The sequence below is a fragment of the Phacochoerus africanus genome, chromosome 8, assembly GCF_016906955.1.
Source record: "Phacochoerus africanus isolate WHEZ1 chromosome 8, ROS_Pafr_v1, whole genome shotgun sequence".
Lineage (NCBI taxonomy): Eukaryota > Metazoa > Chordata > Mammalia > Artiodactyla > Suidae > Phacochoerus > Phacochoerus africanus.
In genome coordinates, this window is record NC_062551.1 from 95,652,832 (window position 1) to 95,674,766 (window position 21,935).

Genomic DNA, 21,935 nt, shown 5'->3' on the forward strand with positions numbered 1-21,935 from the left:
GTGGGGATGAGAAGACCTGAGGTAAGGTTGCTGACCATGGTATTTTGGAGAACATTCCAGGCAGAGGTGTAGATAGCGTGTCTGTGGCCCAGCATGTCTGAGGAGCAGTGCAGGGGCTGGCGTGGAATGTACCAGGGTCTGAGCTTGGATGTGCAGTCAGAGAGGCTTCTGGGAGGCATGTAGAGCACAGTAAGGATGTGGGTTTTTCCTGAGTGAACCACCCTCCAGGAAGTATTAGAAAAGCTACCAGCCACTAGTCCCTAGAAATCAGCCCCTGCTGACCCTTCACATGCCTGAGTCACAAGGCATGAGGTATATAACTCTGCCTAAGATCTGCCAGTCATCAGCTTCTCTGTGGTAACTGAAATCTTCCATGGGACCTGGAAGTCACAGAAAGGAACAAGGAAAGTCACAGAGAGGAGGCCCAGGGCCAGTGCACGAGGAAATCTCAAGGAACAGACTGGCTCTCGGAGCCCAAGCTTTCAGACACCAGAACAAGTAAAGTGACTTGGCCTCGGGAAGGGCGCACTTCCTTCCCACCAGGTATGAAATGTCTGAGAGCCACTTCATCTCTTCCCCTCCACTGAGCCCTGGATCCTCTCTGCATCCCAAGGGCTTCCCCAGCAGCCACAGCAGCAGTGGCAGCTTCTTGGGGTTCTGGGATGCTGGGATTCAGGATTTGCCGAAGCAAATGTGTGTGTGTTGGGGGGGGTGGGTAGGGGGGGCTTTTGAGGGGTGTTCTCTGCCTCTGCTGGCCAGAGAAAGAGAAGGCTGCTCCAGTATAGGTGGGGACTTACAGCCAGGTTTACGGTGCAGTGTAGGAGGGTCCAAGCTTCAGCAAATGCTGGACCTCAGGCTGGAGTCCTATGTCTCCAGGAGGAGCAGGCAGAACGCTTCATGCCCAACTCAGTAATGGAACAAAGGGACTGGCCACTCAAAAGCTCCCATCATTGCTTTGGTCAGAGGCGCCTGCCATGTCCTTTCCTTCTCGTGCTACTTGGAGCAACTTTGCTGGTCTACACAGCTATGAGGCTGGGAGCCGCAGGAATACACATCGGATCTGAGCCAGTCTCTCTTAGATGTCCCCTCAGTGAAAGTGACATGAGTGAATGTCCCTTCTGCTCTTCTCATCCAGGTCCAGGTCTTTTTCTCATGGGCCTCAGAACCCCTGGAAGGCAAGAGCCAGGTCTTCCCATCCTGGCTGCCAGCTTCTCCCCCAGGGCCAGTACAGGGGCCAGAACTCAGTGAGGCCCTCCTGTGCACCAGGCCCTGGAAAGACAGAGTGGGCTCTACCGGATAAATGAGGCACGGCTGAATCCTTGCCCAGCTGTACAAAGGCTGCGAAGGGATCTGTCCAAAGTTAGCAGGTCACCATCTTGATTCTACCTGCAGGTTCTTTCCTCAAATACACCTTGCCGTCCTCATGCTCAATTCAGAATGTGCTCGGTGAGGGAATTCCCGTTGTGGCTCAGTGGTAACAAACCCAACTGGTATCCATGAGGATGCAGGTTCGATCCCTGGCCTCACTCAGTGGGTTAAGGATCTGGCGTTGCTGTGAGCTGTGGTGTGAGTCAAAGACGCAGTTCGGATCCCTTGTTGCTGTGGCTGTGGTATAGGCCGGTGGCTATAGCTGTGATTTGACCCTTAGCCTAGGAACTTCCACATGCTGTAGGTGTGGCCCTAAAAAGAATGTGCTCAGAGGAAGTTATCCCACCCTCGCTCCTCCCCTGGGGGAGCCCTGGACCATCCCGCTCAGGTGGTGGATAAGCACTAATCCACAAGAAAGTAAGCCCAACACTCACATCCTGGTTTGTACCTAAGTTGGGGGCTTTTATTTACAGAAAGGCCTGGGTGGATCTCAGGGTTTGATGGGCGAGGGTGATGTGAGTAAAGAAGGGAGATGGGCGTTTAAATACTCAGATGAGAGGAAGTCAGGGAGGAAGTAGTGGACTGGCTTAAGGATGGCCACCTCCGGGCAGTCACCCAGTAAGCCCAGAGGGTGAAAATGGGACCGGGAACCAGCAGAGGCCTCAGTCCACTTGCCCCAAGGACAAAATGGCCAGTGGAGGATGATGCAGAGTAAGGAGATGTTGGTTTGAGTGACAACCGAGTGGTGCTCCAGGAAGGAAAGCCACCCCAACCTCCTTGGACCTTGGACTCTCCAGCGACACTTGCTCTGTCTGTTAGCCTCACCTTTTCACTCCATGCCCTCCCTTCCCTTCCCCTGTGTTTTGGAATTTCCTTTTCCTTAGGACTCCTGGGTCCCAGACAGAAGGTCCTGGGAAAGCTAGCTTTCCTGGGCTGAGGGATGGGGTGCATGTCCACCCAGGGGGACCTAGTCCTTCCCCCCAGGATGCCCACTGGGCTCTGTCGTGGCCTGATGCTCACGGCCCCTTGATGGATCCAGGCTCCGTGAGGCGTGCAGAGGCGTAGGCTGAGGCTCCAAGGCAGGCTGCAGGCTCACAGAAGCCTGGCAGCCCCATGGGGCCTGGCAAGCCAGGTCGGCCTGCCTCTCCTGGGGCTCCTGGGGCCCCTCGATCTCCATCTTTGCCGTTGATTGCCTGGCCAGGCCGGCCAGGCAGTCCTGTGAAAGCGAGAAGGTCAAGACATCACGGCTTCATCTTGTCTCAGCCTTTGAATTCCTAAGTCTCAGTTTTCAGGTGGGGAAAATGAAGCCAAGGACACCACAGAAAGAAGGGACTCTGCCCCAGACACAGGACTTCTAAGTCCATTATTCTGATTGTCTATTATTCCCTCCTCCCAGTCAATGAGTCTGGGGAGCAAATGCCCCTTCCTTCCCCTCCATGAATTTCATGCAACCCAGGGAAAGTCCCCAGAATCCCAGCTATCTGGTTCCCAGCCAGACCCCACCCAGAGGCTCCTGGGTGCAAAAACCAGATGTGTGGGACTGAACTGGATGAGCGTGAGGCCACCATGGAAGAGATCCAATTGTCTTTGGGTCAGTAATCCCAGAGCTGGGGGAGAGAACTGCTGCTGGGTGGGGCCCAGGTCTTACCTGGAATCCCTGGGGGCCCAGGCATCCCGGGATGCCCGCGTCCAACTTCTCCCCTGTCCCCCTTCTCTCCTCGTTTCCCTGCAGAGAAGGAAGCCTGCCTTAGCTTTTCAGAATTGGAAAAAAGTTTTCCGCTTGGCTTGCTATTTAATTTTTGTTTCACTCACAACCATTACTTCTGTTTTGTACTAGTTTATAATAGGGGGACGTTGGAAATGACTGCAGAACTGGTTAAACAAAAGAGAGTCCAAAGGATGGAAAATGCACAGCTGATAAAGTTCATTACAGGAAATTGTCTAACAATAACAACAGCTGGCATTTACTGTGCCTACGCTATGTAAATTACCTCTGAATGTAATCCTCATGACAGCTATGAGGTCGTTGCTAGTAATATCCCCAGTTTACAGATGATAAAGTTATAGGCCCAGGAAGATTAACAGGTAACTTGTCCAAGAGTCACAATGAATGTGGTAGAGTGTGGACTCACACCTGTCTTGTGACTCAAGCATGCCTGCTTTACTATCTTGTTAATCTGCCTCCCCACTTCTAGAGACATGGAAGGATTTTATGGAGGGCCACTAAATAAATTTAAAACAAAACAAAAACCCAAGTTATAAAATTGTACATTTGTTTCTATCAATTTGCTACTGAAAAAGCAAGCCCAGGAAGAGACAGGTGAAGATGTCTATACCTCATCCTGGGAGAGGGAATGATGAAAGATAAGGGAGCCCAGGAGGCTGAGCAATCAGCCCATGTAACTGAGACCCCAGGGGCACTGGTCTTGGCTAAATCCTCATCACCTGGCTGCTGCCCTGACCCCAGAATAGCACTCACCCTTGGGCCCGGTGTTGCCGATCTGACCTACAGCTCCCACGATGCCAGGAATGCCCCGAGGGCCAGGGTGCCCATGGGGTCCCTGTTGCCTGGGTACCCAGGAGGCCCGGGGGGTCCTGGGGGACCCACCATCCCGGTTGCACCCAGGGCTTCCCGCTTGGCACTCACAGCCATCTCTGCCAGTTGCTCTGGAGGGAGGGAGGGAGACAGAAAAGTGTGTAAGATGGGTGTCAGTTCAGGAAATCTCGAGGAAGGCAGAGCATCCTGCCCCTGGCCCCTGGGAGACAGGGGGTTAACCTCTCCCTTCCTCAGGCTATTTTGCAGTCAAAGGTCCCCCAGCCCCTTGGAGGCAGAGCTGGAATGGCCACCCAGGACTCCAGACTCTGGTAAGGCCACTTGGAGAGGCTCTTGAAGGATGACGATGCCCCTTGACTGTGAGGAGGGGTCGATGCCCCCTCCCCTCACCTTGCATCATCTTCAGCATCACATCCTCGATGTGCTGGTCGCTGGCATCTCGGCCCTGAAAGCACAGAAGGTCCTTCACAAAGAAGCTCCTGGCTCCTGCTCCCATTTTCTCATGGGAAGAATTTTCAGCATCTGACTGATACCCCTCCTGCACCCACACCCATCCTCTCTGATTTTCGGCTTGGAACCAGCCTCAGGAATGCTAGTCTCTGGGAACTCCCAGCCTTTGGGGAATAGGCAGCACCCCAAAGAGATGTCCTACTTAAGACACTCCTCCCTTGGAGGCCAACTCACCCGCCACGCCCTGCCTCCCGGGCAGTCCGGGCAAGCCTCGGTCGCCAACCAGTCCTCGAGGGCCGGGGGGTCCGGGATAGCCCTGTACCCCTGGGGCGCCTGCATCGCCGCTGGGGCCTGGGTAGCCGGGTTCTCCGCGGACTCCTTGCTGCCGGCGGGGTGGGTGCAGAGCAGGGGTCAGAGGGCACACACACTGGCGCGCGGGCGGGGGTGGGGGTAAGGGGGTAGAGGAAGGATGGGAGTGGGGAAGGGAGGCCTGGGGAAACGAGGTCCTGGTCCCCAGCGGCCCAAGGTAAGGAAGGCTGCGGGAAAGTGAGAAGGCGGCGTCGCAGCGACAAGACTCACCTGTCCCTTGGGCCCCCGGCTCCCCAGACTCGCCCTGCGGACACAAGGAAGCACGGTCACAGTCATGAGGCGGTGCTGTCCGGGGCGGCCTTCAGTTCTCCCTGTACCTCCCCTGCCGCCTCGCACAGCCTGCTCACCTTCTCGCCTTTCTCTCCTGGGAGGCCAGCCACTCCCGGGTCGCCCTAGAGATTGATAACGTCTAGAGATTGATAACGTTTCAGACCCCGGTGGCCCCACGGGGCGTGGGAGTAGGGGCAGCAGGGCCGCGCTGGGGCTGTAACACTCCCGTCCCCCGCCCTGACGGGTGAGACCGATGCCCGGGACAGGGGAGGTGCTGGCACTCACCACTCCGCCGCGGGGCCCGGTCTTCCCTGGGGAGCCCTGGAGAAAGCAGGGAGTTGGGGGCTTGGTGAGCTCCGGGCCAGGGAAGGCGGGGTTCCATCGGGTCCCCCCATCCCGGCTCCTAGCCACGCCCCTCTCTGCAGCTCCGCCTCAACCCCTAGGTCCCCTTAGACCCCGCAAGGAGTAATTTCTCCTCGAAGATTTGGGGCGCTCAAGGATCTGACTGCGCTCCACCGACCCCTCACTCAGGGTCCCAGCCTCTTTCCCTGTTATTTTCAAGCCCCATTTGGTACCTTGTCTCCCTTGATGCCTGGCAAGCCTTGTGGTCCTGGAATTCCTGGGGGCCCCTGCTCCCCCTTGGGGCCCTAAGGAGAAAAGAAACTGGCAAGAGTAAATCAGATGGGGTGACCAGATGTGCCCCCCACCGCCCATCTCAGCCGCCCTGCACTTGCCTGCCGGCCTTGAGGGCCGGGCTGCCCCACTGGCCCCCTCTCACCGTGGTCACCCTGAAATGGAAAGAGAGGTTTACACGCTGCCTGTCAGCAGGGGCAGCCTCTCTCTGCCAGATCCCAGACACTGTGTGGTCAGGGTGCCTTCCATCCCTGCTATTGTCATCATGGAGGTCCTTGGCTCCACTTAACAGACCTGCAAACTGAGGCCCTGGCTCAGGGGGGCCTCATACACACTGGGCAGGTGCTGGAGTCTTATGAGCACCCAGATCCTGGGTCCGGGAGTGCCAGCTGCTGTAAAGTTCCCCAGGGAGGGGTCTCTGTGTCAGGCACTTACCTTCTGTCCCATGATGCCCTGGGGACCGATTTCTCCTTGAGGCCCTGGCTCTCCCTGGGGGATTGAGAAATTGGAGGTGAGCAGCAGACTGGTAGGTCCCTCCCTTCCACACCTGGCCAACCCCTGCCTACCCTTGGGGCTCAGCTAATGTGCCTCCTGTTCTTTGGGTCTCTGTACTTTTCCTTCATAGGACCCAATACAACATCATGTGACTTTTTTTTACATTATTATTATTATTATTATTTGTCTTTTGTCTTTTTGTTGTTGTTGTTGTTGTTGTTGTTGCTATTTCTTGGGCCGCTCCCACGGCATATGGAGGTTCCCAGGCTAGGGGTCGAATCGGAGCTGTAGCCACCGGCCTACGCCAGAGCCACAGCAACGTGGGATCTGAGCCGCGTCTGCAACCTACACCACAGCTCACAGCAACGCCGGATCGTTAACCCACTGAGCAAGGGCAGGGACTGAACCCGCAACCTCATGGTTCCTAGTCGGATTCGTTAACCACTGCGCCACGATGGGAACTCCTACATTATTATTTTTAATTAGGGCTGTATATGGAAGTTTCCAGGCTAGGCTACTGGCCTATGCCAAAGCCAGAGCAATGGCAGACCTGAGCTGTGTCTGTGACTTACACCACAGCTCATGGCAACACTGGATCCTTAACCCACTGAGTGAGGCCAGGGATTGAACCTGCATCCTCATGGATACTCGTCGAGTTTGCTACTGCTGAGCCATAATGGAACTTCCTGTGACTATTTAATGTATGTCTTTCCCACGAAACTGAAAGCTCCATATAAGTAGGAGACTGTCTATCTCAGTGTCAGCACAGTCGTGGATAGGTGGCAAATACTTAATGGAATAAATAAATAACTCTGCCTGTTGGAATTTTCAGCCCTGGTCCATCAGGCCATCTGGAGAGATCATACCCCAGGACAGAAACAGCTGCCTGCATTGTGCATAGGGAAACAAGGACCCAGAGAGAGAAGGGAGCTTCCTTGGGTTAGTGGCTGAGTCCTGACTGGCCTCAAGAGCACCTCGAGGCTGGGGCTCCATGCCGGTCTCACTCTGGCCGCATATGCTGAGTGCAGGGTCCTCAGACCGGAAGGAGCCCAAGTAAGAGCCTTTGTGTCAGAGAAGGGGGCACTTACCTCCTTCCCGGGGGGACCAGAGACTCCTGGGAAGCCCCGTTGGCCAGGCTCACCCTGCAGGAAAACAGAGCTCTAAGGTCAGTCTGTGTCACCTAGTCAGGCCCTTGGCCTTGGAGAAGCCAGTGAACCCCAAACAGACTCTGGAAATGAATAAGTTGGGAAGGGGAGAGGGTTTTTAATTTTCCTGTTTCACTAGATTTGGAGCCATGCCATCCTGTCTCCCCTGAGCCAGGAAGGATAAGGGGTCAGGGGTGGGGTGGGGGGAGATGACAAGAGGGAGGTGATTAGGCCCAAGGGACTTTTGTCCAGGCTGAGTCTCCAATGTGCTGAAGCCTGGGTCTTCCAGTCTTTTAGCCATGCCCCTGGCCCCTAACCCCAGCTTCCTTTGCTCAGAGGAGGCCAAGTCTGCCCCAGTTTGGGGTCACCTCACCTTGTCTCCAGGGTCTCCTTTTGTCCCAGGCTGGCCGGGCATACCCTGTGGAAGGAAGTTGACCTCAGTTTCTCCCCTGGTAGAGGGGAACCCCATGCACCTGCTGCTTTGCCTTCCAGATTCCTCCTTTGCCTTGTAGGAACTGTACAGTAGAAGGCCCAGCCATGAACTTGACTGTGCCCAGCCCTAAATCCCTGGTGAGAGAGGAGAGGGGTACAGAAGAGCCTGCCTACCAGGGCCTGTGATCCTTGGGAGAAGAGGAGCATACACGGATGCACAGGAGCAGAGGCTGCATATGGACCTGTTAGCAGGCCTCAGCCTCAGTACTCCTGGCAGGGAAGGCTGGGGGTTCCAGAAGGCATGGGATGGAGGTGGGCCTGAATGGTAAGAAGGCACAGAGAGATGGGAAGGGCATTCCTAGCAGAGGATCTAGTAAAGGCCTGAATGTGTGGAGGTAGAAAAGCCAGCCACAGCCACAGCCACACGGGATCTGAGCTGCATCTGCAACCCACACCACAGTTCATGGCAATGCCAGATCCTTAACCCACTGAGCGAGGCCAGAGATTGAACCCACATCTTCATGGATCCTAGTCGGTTCTTTATCACTGAGCCACAGTGGGAACTCCAACCTCAGCAACTTTTTACTGAATGACTGGACAGAATGACTTTTTTCCTGGAGGCAGTGGAGGGGCCATGGAAGGTCCTTTAACTGAGAAATGGTCAGCTTCTACTTAGCTGACATGGAGGACTGGGAAGGCCAGAGACTGGAGCAGCTGTGCAAATAATGAGGTGTCAGGCAGGCCAGAGTTGGTAAAGAGGCCTGGGGTGGATGGGGACAAGGACTAGGGCACACGTCCTGAGCCCCAGGTGTGTGATTTTGACCTCATCAGCCACTCATGCCACGTTGGGGAGGTGGGGCGATGGAAGTGGGCGACATGCCACATGGCCACCCCCATGGATCCACACCAGACTCACCGCTAGGCCCTGGTGGCCTGGATTTCCTGGCCGCCCCGCCTGTCCTGCACTGCCCTGCAAGAGAGAACCAGAGGCACAGTGAAAGCTCCAGCCAGAGGGTCCATGGCTTCCACCCAAATGGAAACAGAGAAACTGAGGCTCCGTGGCAAGAAGGAATGTGTCGGGGACACCCTTGAGCATCTCAGGGTCAGAGGCTTGGCTGGGAGGGGCCCTGACCCTTGCCCCAAGCCCACTAGTTGCCCCCACTCCTACCTTCATGCCAGGTGTGCCTGGAGTCCCGTCCTTGCCATCGATGCCCGGGGGGCCCTGCTCAGGAGGAAAGTGGCATGGAGACTCACAATGGGGAGATGCCTGGGATGAGGCTACCCACCCATGTCCCTCTGTGATGGGCAGCATGCAGGTAGGAAGTGAGTTTGATCATCTCTGGAAGTCCTACCAGCCAGCTGGGGGAGGGGAGTGGGAGTGAGAAGGGGGATTTCTGGGGGTGGACAATAGTCCTTCCCTTGTGTGGGGGACGTGTCCCAGGACCTCTCATATATCACTGCTCTATTTACAGGTGAAAAAACTAAGACGTAGAGGGCATTCCTGGCAGTGACAGGATCAGCCCATGGCAGCAGAGTTCCATCTAGAATCCCACGCGCCTTATCCTTGGGGACTTGGAGAGCTGCCTGGACTCCACCCTCTGTCCACTTACGGTTGCTCCCTTCGGGCCTGTTATTCCCTGGGGTCCTCGAACACCTTGGCTGCCCTGCAAAGTAGAAGAGATCAGGTCACCTTCAGGAGGCTGAACCCCTGTCCAGCTGTTCAGAGAAGGGAACAGCTGAGAACAGTGACCTCCAGGTCCTAGGTCCCTATGGCTTAGGCCATGCTGTGCAGGGGCTGGAGGAAAGGGGCCTAGTTGGACAAGTGTGCCCTGGACTCAGCAGGAGGGAGTGGAGATTGGCGTCAAGCAGGCTGGGCTGGAGCAGCACAGGACAGGGGAGGAGCCAGCACTCACTGGGACCCACAGAGGCCCTGAGCAACTCCTGTGTGAAGAAATACGACAACCAGGGAGTTCCCATCATGGTGCAGTGGAAACGAATCCCACTAGGAACCATGAGGCTGCGGGTTCGATCCCTGGCCTTGCTCAGTGGGTTAACGATCCGGCGTTGCCGTGAGCTGTGGTGTAGGTTGCAGACGCGGCTCGGATCCCGAGTTGCTGTGGTTCTGGCGTAGGCCGGCGGCTACAGCTCTGATTCGACCCTTAGCCTGGGAACCTCCATATGTGGAGGGAGCAGCCCAAGAAATGTCAAAAAAAGACCAAAAAAAAAAAAAAGAAAGAAAAAAAAAGAAATACGACAACCAAATACAATGTGGGGACTTGCTTTGGGTCTTGATCTAAACAAGAATCCTGAAAAGACATGTTTTGAGATCCTTGCAAAAAATTGACCACAAGCCGATGATGAAATGATGTTCAGGAATAATTGATAATTTTGTTGGTGTGACAATGATATTGTGGTTATGTGAGAACAAGGCCTTATTTTTGAAAGAGACAGAAGTGAAGTGGGTCAAATGACATGATGTTAAGGATTTGCTTGCAAAGAGCAAAGTGAAGGAAGGGGAAAAGGGGCTGAAGTGAGTGTGGCAAAATGTTAATTTGGGGAGACAGATGTATGAGGTTACTATGTCATATATAAAAGTTCATTTTGTGTATGTTTTATAACCTGCAGAATAAAAAACTAAAAATTGACTTTATGCCCAATTTTTCTGTCCACTCAAAACTACTCAAAAGAAAGAGCCTATTAATTAAAAAAAAAGAGAGTGAGAGAGGGAGAACCGGGATCTGGACCAAATCTCATTAGCCCCATGACTGATTTGCTGGAATTTCATTGTCTGGCCCCAGTGACCGTGGGACTGGATTCTGTGCTTCTCCCAAAGTCTGAATTTGATCAGCAACAGGCTGGGCTTGGAAGACAGGGAGCTGGTGGGGCTGATTGGGCTCTGGGCATAGACTTTCCTCCCCCAAATCACTCTCCCACACACTCAAACACACAGAATAATGCATGTGTGCGTGCATGTACACACACACACACACACACACACACACACATACACATACACACACATATGTGCCTGCACATGAGCCTTGGGTGGAGCTGAGTCCACCCAGCTCTCCCCAGAGGCCCTGACTGCACAGGGCTGCCTGAGGACTCACCACGTCACCCTTCTCCCCAGCTCGGCCTGGTGGCCCCCTCGGACCTTCCTCGCCCTGGTAAGAAGGACAAACAGAAATTCATGTTACACAGGCTTGGGGGAGCCACACCCCTTTGCAGCACTAGGAGCTGCGTCTAGAGGAGGCGTGCATGGGAGGGGAGCAGGAGCAGACTCACTGGTGACCCGGCAGCGCCGACGGAGCCCACCATGCCTTTGTATCCTTGAGGACCCTGGGGAGAGGAGAGGTCGTCGCGGGTCAGTCCTGGCTGTACCCCAGAGGCGAGAGTGCTGATCACAGCAGCTCTTGCAGGACAACCCCAGACCCACTCACCGTTTCTCCTTTGGGTCCTGCCATGCCTGGGTAGCCCCTGACACCCTGGGGACCCTGTCAAAACAGAAGCGTGACAGTGATGGCAGCTACAAGGCCCACTTTGTGACACCTTCCCTGACCTCCACCGCAGTCTTCACAGGGCCTCCCCTGGGGCAGGCACAGAGTCCCTATCACAGATGGACAGTGAGGCTCAAGGGTAGGGACGGATGTACCAGGTCACTCAAAGGCACTCCCACTCACAGTGGCAGAATCTGGGCCTCAGTCTTCTGGCTGGCAGCCTTGGCTCCTGTCCCCGATTTCTTTTTCTTTCTTTCTTTCTTTTTTTTTTTTTTGCTTGTTTTATTTTATTTTATTTTATTTTGCTTTTTAGGGCCACACCCATGGCATATGGAGGTTCCCAGGCTAGGGGTCTAATCAGAGCTACAGCTGCTGGCCTACACCACAGCCACAGCAATGTGGGAGCCAAGCCACATCTGCGAACTACACCACAGCTCACCACACTACACTGGATCCTTAACCCACTGAGCAAGGCCAGGGATCGAACCCTCATCCTCATGGATCCTAGTTGGGTTCATTAACCACTGAGCCACAATGAGAACTCCCTGTCCCCCCATTTCTTAGTCAGACTCAGCCTCCCTCCCCCAACCTCAAGACACACCAGCGGGACACAGGTGTCTCTTTCACACATGGGAGGCCAGAGCAGGGGAATGGCTCCACCAAGGTCTCCTAGGAGAGGAAGAGAGGGGAGAGGAGGGCCCGTGGAGTGTTCCTTACCGGCGGTCCGGGAATGCCTTGCTCTCCAGAGGCACCCACATCTCCCTTGGGACCCTATGGGGCAGGGAAGATCCATCAGATAGGCACACAGATGGAGAGACAAATACACAGGCCACCAGACACCATCCCCTCCCCAGCAAAAGCAGATGGGAGGCCCCCTAGAAACCATGCAGCCAGTGTGACAGACAGATGGGGAAACCAGAGGCCCAGCAAGAAGGGACTTACTAGGGACACTTATCTGGAATCTAGGAGTCCTGCCTCCCAGCCCAAGGCTCTATCCCCAGAGACCCACAGGGGGAGGGGGAGGGAGGAGTGGGGGCAGGTTCCTGGAGGGCCCTCTCCACACACACTCTCACGTGGCCGTCAGCCCTCACTCACCGGCTTCCCCTGGCGGCCAGAATCTCCCAGAAGCCCACGTTTGCCAGGATGCCCCTTCGGGGAACAAGAAACAGCTCAGGGTATGCCCTTTCCCCACCCCACTGCTCCACTCCCAAGACTTGGGCCACGAAGCTCACCTTCACTCCCTGCAGCCCTGGGGGGCCTTTCACGCCCGCTGGACAGTTGGTTGGACACTGGAAACAAAAATCCCACAGGGCTCTCTGGTCACACGCCTGCTCCAGGCCCATTGGGCAGGCTTTCCCCATCTTGCCAACTCCGGATCCTGCCTCCCGTCGCACCTGGCTGAACCCCTCCCCGTCTCCCAGGCACCCTACCTCCACCAGCTAACAGAGCTCCTTGCCCGCCCCACTCCCCCAAGATGACACGCCCCTTCCCCGGATTAGCTCCACCCCAGACCCCGCCTCTCACCAGGAAATCCGCACTGCCTTCCAGGCCCTGGATGGTTCCTGGGCGACCCTGAGAAAAGATGTATGGAGATGGAGCCTGACCCGAACTGTCCCCTCACGAGGCTTGGGCCTTGTCCTTCCCCAGCCGCACAACAGCCGTGTGGGAGGGGTGAGGACACATACCGGTTTCCCAGGGGGCCCCGGGGGTCCTGATGGTCCTTCTGGTCCGGGATCCCCCTGAAAGCAAAAAGGGCCCAAATCATACCCTTGTCCAGCCCCCCAACCCCAGATCACCTCTGCCCCCACCTCCAGCTCCTGCTACTGCCCCATACACCCTGCCCTCCAGATCACCTCCTGAGATCTGGGCCCTTGGGGAGATCAAGCAGCAGGGGATGGCCCCAGCCCTTGGCCTCCCTGAGAGATCTACCACAGGGTGGGCTCAGCAGGCGGGGTTTCTGCCCCAGACCTGGAGGAGCTCCCTGATGGCAGCTTGAAGGCAGAGGGTGGGAGCAAAGTAAGCAGATGGGTGGCTGGGGCTCACCTTGGGGCCTGTGATTCCAATCTCACCAGGGAGGCCAACAGGTCCAGGTGGTCCCTAGGAACAGAGACATCAGTGGCTAGGATGCCTCAGAGGGTTAGCCCAGCCCTGATAGGAACAGGTACTTTCCCCTTTCCCACTTTCACTTTGCAACCAACCCCAGAGCATCTGGCAGATTAGGGCTCTCAGGACCAGAGAATCTCAGAGCCAGTGGATAGACCCAGAGTTCTCTGACCCATCTGCCCATTTCTAACACTATCCCAGCATGCTGGCCCCTTCCCATGCTGGCCAGTCCCCTGAAAGCTCTTTTGTCCCCTAGAAGGCCTTCTGTATCCTCTGAACTCTTCTGTATCCTGTATCCTGCTCCATCCCTAAGGACTTACAGGAGGTCCAGTGAAGCCAGGGCCCTGGAACAGAAGGAAAGATTAGGTTCGTGGCTCATTTTACAAGTCCCCCTATCCACAAAGGACCCCTTAAAGCCCTTGTGGGTTATACTCACTGGCAGGCCAGGGGGACCTGGGAGCCCGGGCTGGCCCTGCAAGAGCAATGGGAGAGGCTCAGAGGTTGGGGGGGGGGGGTCTCCTGGGTCCCTGCTCCTCTCTGCTGCAGCTCCTCCCAAACTCTGGCTCTTGATTGCCCATGCTGGCCACTTACCTTGACTCCAGGGATCCCCATGGGACCAGGCTCCCCCTTGGCTCCAGTTAGACCCTGGGGAAGAAAGAGAAGGTACATCTAGGAGGCAGGAACCTATTCCCTGACCCATGGGGCAGGGAGGGTCCAGGGAGATCTCTCCTGAGTGGGCCCAGGCTGCCTTTCACCATGATCTGTAAAGGTCTAGGTGTGCCAATACTTCACTTTCCCTTCCCCCAGTCCCCACAGCCCTTGAGGATTATTCTCTTTTGAAAGATGAGAAAGCAAAGCCCAAAGGTTGTTTTGTTTGTTTGTTTTTTGTTTTGTTTTGTTTGGCTTTTTAGGGCCACACACATGGCATATGGAAGTTCCCAGGCTAGGAGTCGAATCTGAGCTGCAGCTGCCTGGCCACAGCAACTTGGGCATCTGCGATCTACACCACAGCTCACGGGAATGCTGGATCCTTAAACCATTGAGTGAATGAGGCCAGGGATCAAACCCACATCCTCATGGATAGTAGTCAGGTTTGTTACCAATGGGTCATGTCAAGAACTCCCAAGGCCCTGACCTCGCCAACGCTCCACCCCCCACCAAGTCTAGCCGTCTAGAAGACCTAGACATAGGTCTGGATGGCCATTTTCTTGATGTCTGCCCCTGGAACTTTTTTCTGAGCCTTAGTCTTCTCATCTGCAGAGTGGGTTAATAATGACGCCTGCTTCTCTGCGTGGCAATGAAAACTGATGCAGAAGGCAATATGCTTTGTCATCTTTGCAGGGTGTGGACAAGCTGGGGGGAAGGTCCACACCCTGCAAAGATGACAAAGTTGATCATGGCCCTAATGGGAAACTCTTGAGCCAGCAGGGCACAGGCAACTCCTGGGGGCCTCTTCTTCCTGGCATCGTTCAGTGACTGACACCAGTCACCCTAAGCAGATGACTTCCCAGTGCCCCTGGCTGTGTCCAGGAGCTTGTGACCTTGAGGCCACTGGGAACTCTGTGGTATCTGCCAGATAATGTTCCTCTCCCGAGTTTGTCTGGGGCTGCGAGGAGGTGGGGTGGGGAAGGGAAAAGGGGGGGAAAGGAGAGGGCACCTAAGGACAGCTCTGCCCAGAGTATTTAGTTTAATACTTGGATGCCAGAAATGTGAGACTAAATTCTGGCTGCTGATGACAAGAGAACTCCCCTCTGGATGTATATGTGCCCATGATTCAGCGCTCCTGGGATGAGTGTGAGGTCACAAGTCATACGAAGGTGAGGGGGGCTCATAGCTAAAGAGTCTCCATCCTGCTCTGAACAGCGGATCAGGAGGGAAGATGCCAGAACTGGGTTCAGGAGGTCAGTGGGTGGAGCCCTAACCTGCTCTATGTGACTAGGAGGTACTCACATCAATCCCCGGCTTCCCGTCTGGCCCATCTGGCCCTGGTTTGCCAGGCTCTCCCTTAGGTCCCTTGAAAACGGAGACAGAGCAAATATCAGCCATGGGAGGGCAAGACCCAGAAGGGTCAAAGGTCAAAGAGGAAAAAGCACTCACCGGAGGGCCAGCTTTCCCAGGGGGTCCCTTGTCACCCTGCAAAATACAAGTTGGTGAGACAGCACACCATGGCTCGTGCCACCCCAGATGGGCACGCACAAGCCCTGGCTGGCCTGTACCCACATGCTCCTCTCCTCATTGTTTATTCTTCTGTCCTGGGTCCCTTTAGCCTTGTGCTTTTTAGGAAAATAGCTCCTTTTCCCTCAAGAAAACCATAAGTGGGTTGAGTCCAACTCCAGGCAGGCTAGAGAGGGTGATATCCATAAGCAAGTGGGTTTTAGACGTGCCAGGGTTGGTAAGGTGCCAGCTGTAAGAACTGCAAATGGGGTTGTGGGCTCCACGTTACCTTGGAGAGCGGGTGCCTCTTGGATTTGAACAATGTGGGAAGAAATTTGGGGCTTTTAGAAAAACATGAAGGGATTGCGTAAGCAAAGGGGGCAGTCTTCTGGATTGGGGTCAGGAAAAGGAGATGGAACAGAGGCAAGAACCAAGGGGGCACATTCAATCTGTCCCCAAGGCAGGAAGGACCTCCTTCCCCTGTGACAAAGGACCCTGGGTGGAGGACCCACAGGGACTGCAGAATCACATTCAGCCCCAGAAAGGCCTCCAGGCATTTCAGAGAAGGCTTCGGGGGCCAGAGAGCCTGGCAGGGATCCAGCGCCCTGTGTTTGAAGGGTGGGGGCGCCAGATTGAATAGAAGGCTGTCCAGATAGGTAAACAGCAGGCTGACCTCCTGGGGGAGATCCAGAATGAGGTATTTAACCCTCACCGGGGCAGGGAGAGCAGGGAACAAGCCCAACTGATTCTAAATCGGGGAGAAAAATGCAAAGGGAAGAGACAGGAGTCTGGCCTCAGCTGGTCAGCGGTCTGGCCAAGGCTCCTAAGCGACCCTGAAGAAGCATCCAGACATGCTAGGGGCAGGGCAAGGGCTTAAGGCGTCTCCCACCCCAAAAAGAAGGGAGGAGGAGGCGGGGGATAAGGAATCGCTGTGAGCTGTGGCGGGCAAACGAAACAGCAGCTCCTTGTCCGCCCGCGGCTATAACGGGCTCTGCATCTCAGAGCTGGTTTGAGGTTTTTGTAGAACAAACGGGCTCCTTGTGGTGCAGGCCGGCGCCGCCTACTGACAACAGGGGGCACTGCATCTTCAGGCACCGATCTCAAGGCTGCCACCACCCGCAACTGCCAGTGCTCACAAAGTTCCCCTTTGTCCGCAGCCTCCCTCCCCCTCCCGTCCCAGGTTAGAGACTCACGTCGATTCCGTCGGATCCAGGCACTCCTGGAGGCCCCGGGGGCCCCGGGGGCCCTCGTTCTCCTGGCGGACCTCTCTGAAAACACACACAGGGGTGCAGCCCTCAGAGAGTGCAGGGACCTGGGCATTTAGGGGTAGGCACCCTCTTGGGAAAAGCTGCTGACTCCCGTTTATTGAGAACCCACTGTGCACCAGATACTGTGTACCATTACATATATTATTTTATTGAATGCTCAGAACTGTGAGGCCGAACCTATCAAGCCCCAGTTTGCAGTTGTGGAAACAGGCTCAAAAAGACCAAGGAGTCCTTGATCACAGGAAGTAAGCGGTGGAGCCAGAATTCCGTCCTAGGTCGGCTCAACTCCTTCCACCGTACGGTGTTGCCCTTGCGCCTGGTGGTGGCGAGATGCTGATGGAGCAAATAAATAACAGATGGGAAGGAAGGTGGAGCCTAGAGACGCTTGTTCCTCAATGAACGGTTGCTCGGATTAGTTTTAGGTGAACAACAGATATCGAAGGTGAGTAGGTACCCTTTCCTCTCCCACTAGTGCGGGTAAAGCCTGAAGGAAAAGTTGGGGAGGCGCAGAGGGACGGGAGGTTGAGGGGACCCAGAAAGGAAAGCCTGTTTTCTCCTACTCAGAGCACCCCTCTTCCGGCACGGCTCCTTCGTTCTCTCCTGGGTGGCAAGCAGGGGTCCCGCGCTTGCCAGATGCCCGCGCCCTCCCCAGACCGAGAAGTGCCAGGCTGGTGCCCCGCAGGCGAGCTGCGGACCGTACAGGGCATCAGGCGGCGCCCGGCCCCTGCCCTTCGGCTCCCGCGTGGCGTTAGGCCCCCTCCCCAGCCGGCCCTCGGAAGTGAGACGCAGGCGCGCCAAGCCCGGCGAAGCGGCAGCGGCGGAGCCAGAGCGGAGTCTGGCTGGAGCCGGCGCCCCCTGGGAGGCTGCGGGGGCGGAGGCGCCCAAGCCCCGTGAATGGGCACCATTGTCTCCACCGCCACCTGGGCTCTCCCGACTGCCAGGACCCGGCGCCGGCTCCTGCCCCACGCTGCCTGTCCCCGGCAGGGCCGAGCATCTGGGGATAGGGTCCCTCTGCTTCCCCGGCTCATCCATCTCTTTTCACGGTGCCGAGATGCGCCCGATTTGTGCCCCTACCGAGGGGACGTGCGCCGAGGAACTGTCTGAAGCTGCTTCTCGGGCTTGGGAGTGTCACTAGAAGGTGGAGGTCTGGCAGAGCACTTCACCAGACCATAAGATCCTGAACCCCAAACCCCAGAGCCCGCACCCCGGTGCCTCAGTGGCCGCGGGACTTACGATCTGCGCTAGAGCGAGCCCGAGCACCTGCAGGAGAATCAGGAGGCTGCGGGGGGCGGCCGCAGGCGCCATGGCGGGTGGCGGGTTCGAGGAGGATGGAGGCCGGCTCCACGCACGCACCGACGGCTGAGGCTCTCGGAGCGGCGGCGGTGGCTGCTCTCGAACCGGGCGGGCCCGGCCTCCTGAATATGCGGCGGGGCGGGGCGGGGGGCCCGCGGGGTCTGTCACCTGAGAGGACCCGGGGAGGGAGGCCCGCGTCCTCCTCCCAGCTCCGCCCCACTCCTTCCAGCCACCAGCGCCCACCCTCCATCCTTGCCCCGGGCTTCCCAGAGGCAGCGGCCGGGTCGGGGCCGGCGATCGTGGCTCCGTTTCTCTGTGAGGAGGCAGAAGGCCATCCGAGGTCCCTACCCAGCCTGATCTCCAGGAGCCAGTCCCCTTCCCCCTGACCCTCAGTCCTCATCCCATCACATGCCCCGGGTCCTCGGCCACTTCTGCCTGCGAGTCCCCGCCTGAGTCCTCTCCCTCAGGGCCCAGTCCGAGGGTGCCTCGGGTTCTGCGGACCTAGTAGCAGGTTCTGCCCAGCTCACCATCCACCTCGTTCCTCTCCACATGCAATCAGGCCTCTTCCATATTAAAATATACCAAAGCCTTTCCTGGATCAGCCATCCTGTGAATACCCCTTGGCCTCCTCCCTCTGGCTCCACTGCTAACAATAGCGGAGTTGTCTGCACCCCACTTGTAAACTTCCTCATCTCCCTCTCCCCTTCCTGCTTCTGCCTCAGCTGGGAGACCAGTCTCCTGGAGGTCACAGTGAAGCGAAACCCCTCTTCAGTCCTCCAGCCATGAAGCTGTTTGCACCTGGGTCCGCCTTTGCCAATCCTGTCTTCCCTGTCCAGGCAGGCATCCACCATTCAGCCCTTCTGCTTCCCTTTTTTTTTTTTTTTTTCCTCTTTAGGGCCAAACCCTTGGCATATAGAAGTTCCCAGGCAAGGGGTCGAACTGGAGCCACAGCTGCTGGCCTACGTCACAGCCACAGCAATGTGGGTTCTGAGCCATGTCTTCAACCTACACCACAGCTCACAGTAACGCCAGATCCCCGACCCACGGAGCGAGCCCAGGGATCGAAACCACATCCTCATGGATACTAGTCTGATTTGATCCAGCTGCGCCATAACGGGAACTCCCAGCCCTTCTTCTTCTATTGCTTTTTCTTCTCTGCAGCTGCCTTAAGCACCAGAGTCTGTAGGCTTGACCACCTCTCTCACTCTAAGTGATCGCCTCCATGTTCATGGAAATGACCACCACCTTATTTACCAGACTTTCCAAAATCTACCTGTCCAGTATAGCCTCTCTCCAGAATCCCTTACCCTCCCTTTCATTCACTTAAGCAATGTTGGTAAAGTGCTTTGGAATCTGACTCTGTCACTGACCGTATGACCACAGGACCTAAAATCATATGAAGACTCAGTTCAGGAGTTCCTGTTGTAGCGCAGTGGTTAATGAATCCGACTAGGAACCATCAGGTTGCAGGTTCGATCCCTGGCCTTGCCCAGTGGGTTAAGGATCTGGCATTACCTTGAGCTGTGGTGTAGGTCACAGATGCGGCTCGGATCCCACGTTGCTGTGGCTGTGGCGTAGGCTGACGGCTACAGCTCCAATTGGACCCCTAGCCTGGGAACCTCCTTATGCTGCAGGAGCGGCCCTAGAAAAAGGTAAAAAAAAAAAAAAAAAGACTAAGTTCATCATCTGTAAAAGGGAATAATAATATTCCCTATCTTACAGGGGTTTTGTGAAGAGCGAATAGAATGATGCATATGAAGTACTTAGCAGCAGCACATAGTAGGTGCTTGATACAGTTTAGCTTCCATGGTGATTTGTGGAGGTCTCCATTTACCAGTCATGCACCCGATGAGGGGAAGACAACCGAGAACAAATCAGCTAAAATGTTCAAGGCGAATACTCTCAGGTACCCGGGGAAGTCCAACTCTCCCGACCATGTTGGCCAAGGGCCCTGGGCTTGAAAGGGTGTTCTTGGAGCTGAGTTTGGGAGAAAGGCTTGAAAGAACTCCATCATTCTGCCTAACAGAGTGAGGAAGAATTTGCAGTTTGTAGGAAGTAAGATGAGAGGAGAAGAAAGGGAGAGAGGGCTGATGTCACTACCTGGGTGTGCGGATTAATATGTGTAAAGGACTTCTAAGAATGGGATGTCCAGGAGTTCCCATTGTGGCTCAGCGGTAACAAACCCGACTAGTATCCATGAGGATGCAGGTTCAATCCCTGGCCTCGCTCAATGGGTTAAGGACCTGGCGTTGCCATGAGCTGTGGCCTACGTTGCTGATAAGGCTTGGTTTTGGCATCGCTGTGACTGTGGCACATGCTGGCAGCTATAGCTTGGATCTCAGTGCAGTATTCACTGTTTATTGTGACATAACAAACCACTTAAAAACTGAGTGATTTAAAACAACCATTTCTTGATCCTGGCTCAGGAATTAAAAAATGGCTCTGCTGGTTGGTTCTGACTCAGGGTCTGTTGTGAGATTGCAGTCAGATGGTGGCTGGAGTTAGGGTCATCCAGAAGGCTTCTTCACTCAAATGTCTGGGGTCTGTATTGGAAAGCCTCCAATAGCTAAGGCTAGAACAATTGAAATTTCCTGGGTAGCTATCTCCTTGAGCCCTTTGTGGGCTTGCCGCAGGGTCTCTCTGACAAGGCAGCTTCAAGGTAGCTGAACTTCTTACATAGCAAGCTCAGAGAGCTCAAGACAATATCAGACTAAAGCAGAATTGCCTCCCAGGACCCAGCCTCAGAAATCAAAGTGTCAACTTTACCACATTCGGGAGCTCCCATTGTAGCTCAGTGGAAACGTCCCCGACTATTATCCATGAAGATTTGGGTTTGATGATCTTCAGTGAGTTAAGGATCTGGTGTTGCCTTGAGCTGTGGTGTAGGTTGCAGATGTGGCTCGGATCCAGCATTGCTGTGACTGTTGTGTAGGCTGGCAGTTGCAGCTCCAACTTGAACCCTAGCCTGGGAACTTCCATATGCTGTAGGTGTGACCCTAACAAAACAAAACAAACAAACAAAAAAACCAAAAAAAAAACAAAACCCCCAAAAACAAAAACTTTACCAACTTCTTTTGGTCCAGGCCTTTACAAAGTTTTGCCCAGTTTCAGGGGGAGGGAACAGAGACCCCACCTCTTGATGGATGAGTATCAATGTCACATTTCAAGAAGAGCATGGAGGATGGTCCATATGCTGGGGAGGCAACTTTGGAAAATACAACCTTCCATACTCGGGCTTATAAACTGAACCTGCTTTAAGCTCAAAGCAGGAGCTGATCAAGAGAAATCTTTGACACAAGACGTGGACTAGATGTTCCAGCCAATCACATATAGATATTAAGGAGCAGAGATTAAATAGAGAGTCATATATCCACATTCCTGGATGGGAAGACTCAGTGTGGCAAAGATGTCAAATTAATCTATAAATTCCATGCAATCTCAACCAAAATCAAATGCAGTTTTCATGAAATTTGACAAACCGATACTAAAGATATTCTAGGAGAGAAATGGCATGAAGATAGCCAAGAAAAATTTAAAAATCAAATGAGAAACATCTTTCCCCACCAGAGAGAAAAACAAACTATAAAGCAAGTTATTCAAATAGTGTTTTATCAGCCCAAAAATAGGAGAGAGAGAGAGAGAAGCACACACACACACACACACACACACACACACACACACACACTCTTTGTATTTTTCGGGCCATACGCTTGGCTTATGGAAGTTCACAGGCTAGGAGTTGAATCAGAGCTGTAGCTGCAGGCGGAACTGCTGCAATGGGATTCTTAACACCACTGCACCACAATGGGAACTCCAAGAAGTTTAAATTTGACTTCGTAATGCTTTTTAAGTGTCTTTATAATAAAAATATGTAGATAAAACTAAAAGACAGAAAGGAAATATC

At 54.9% G+C, this 21,935-nt stretch overlaps 1 protein-coding gene across 1 annotated transcript; it reads right to left on the reverse strand.

The window, feature by feature from the left end:
• Positions 1-1,805: 1,805 nt before the first annotated feature.
• On the reverse strand, positions 1,806-18,170 carry COL9A2 (collagen type IX alpha 2 chain). The gene is given in 33 exon segments (XM_047793558.1): positions 1,806-2,584; positions 3,017-3,094; positions 3,848-3,934; positions 3,937-4,035; positions 4,313-4,366; positions 4,607-4,767; positions 4,966-4,985; positions 5,089-5,133; positions 5,297-5,332; positions 5,587-5,658; positions 5,746-5,799; positions 6,080-6,133; positions 7,228-7,281; positions 7,658-7,702; positions 8,633-8,686; positions 8,885-8,938; positions 9,327-9,380; positions 10,827-10,880; positions 11,002-11,055; positions 11,157-11,210; positions 11,931-11,984; positions 12,309-12,362; positions 12,446-12,502; positions 12,738-12,785; positions 12,899-12,952; positions 13,257-13,310; positions 13,637-13,660; positions 13,753-13,788; positions 13,908-13,961; positions 15,267-15,329; positions 15,414-15,449; positions 16,664-16,738; positions 17,972-18,170. Coding segments are annotated over 33 exon segments (2,064 nt in total). The 5' UTR covers positions 18,044-18,170; the 3' UTR covers positions 1,806-2,384.
• Positions 18,171-21,935: the final 3,765 nt, after the last annotated feature.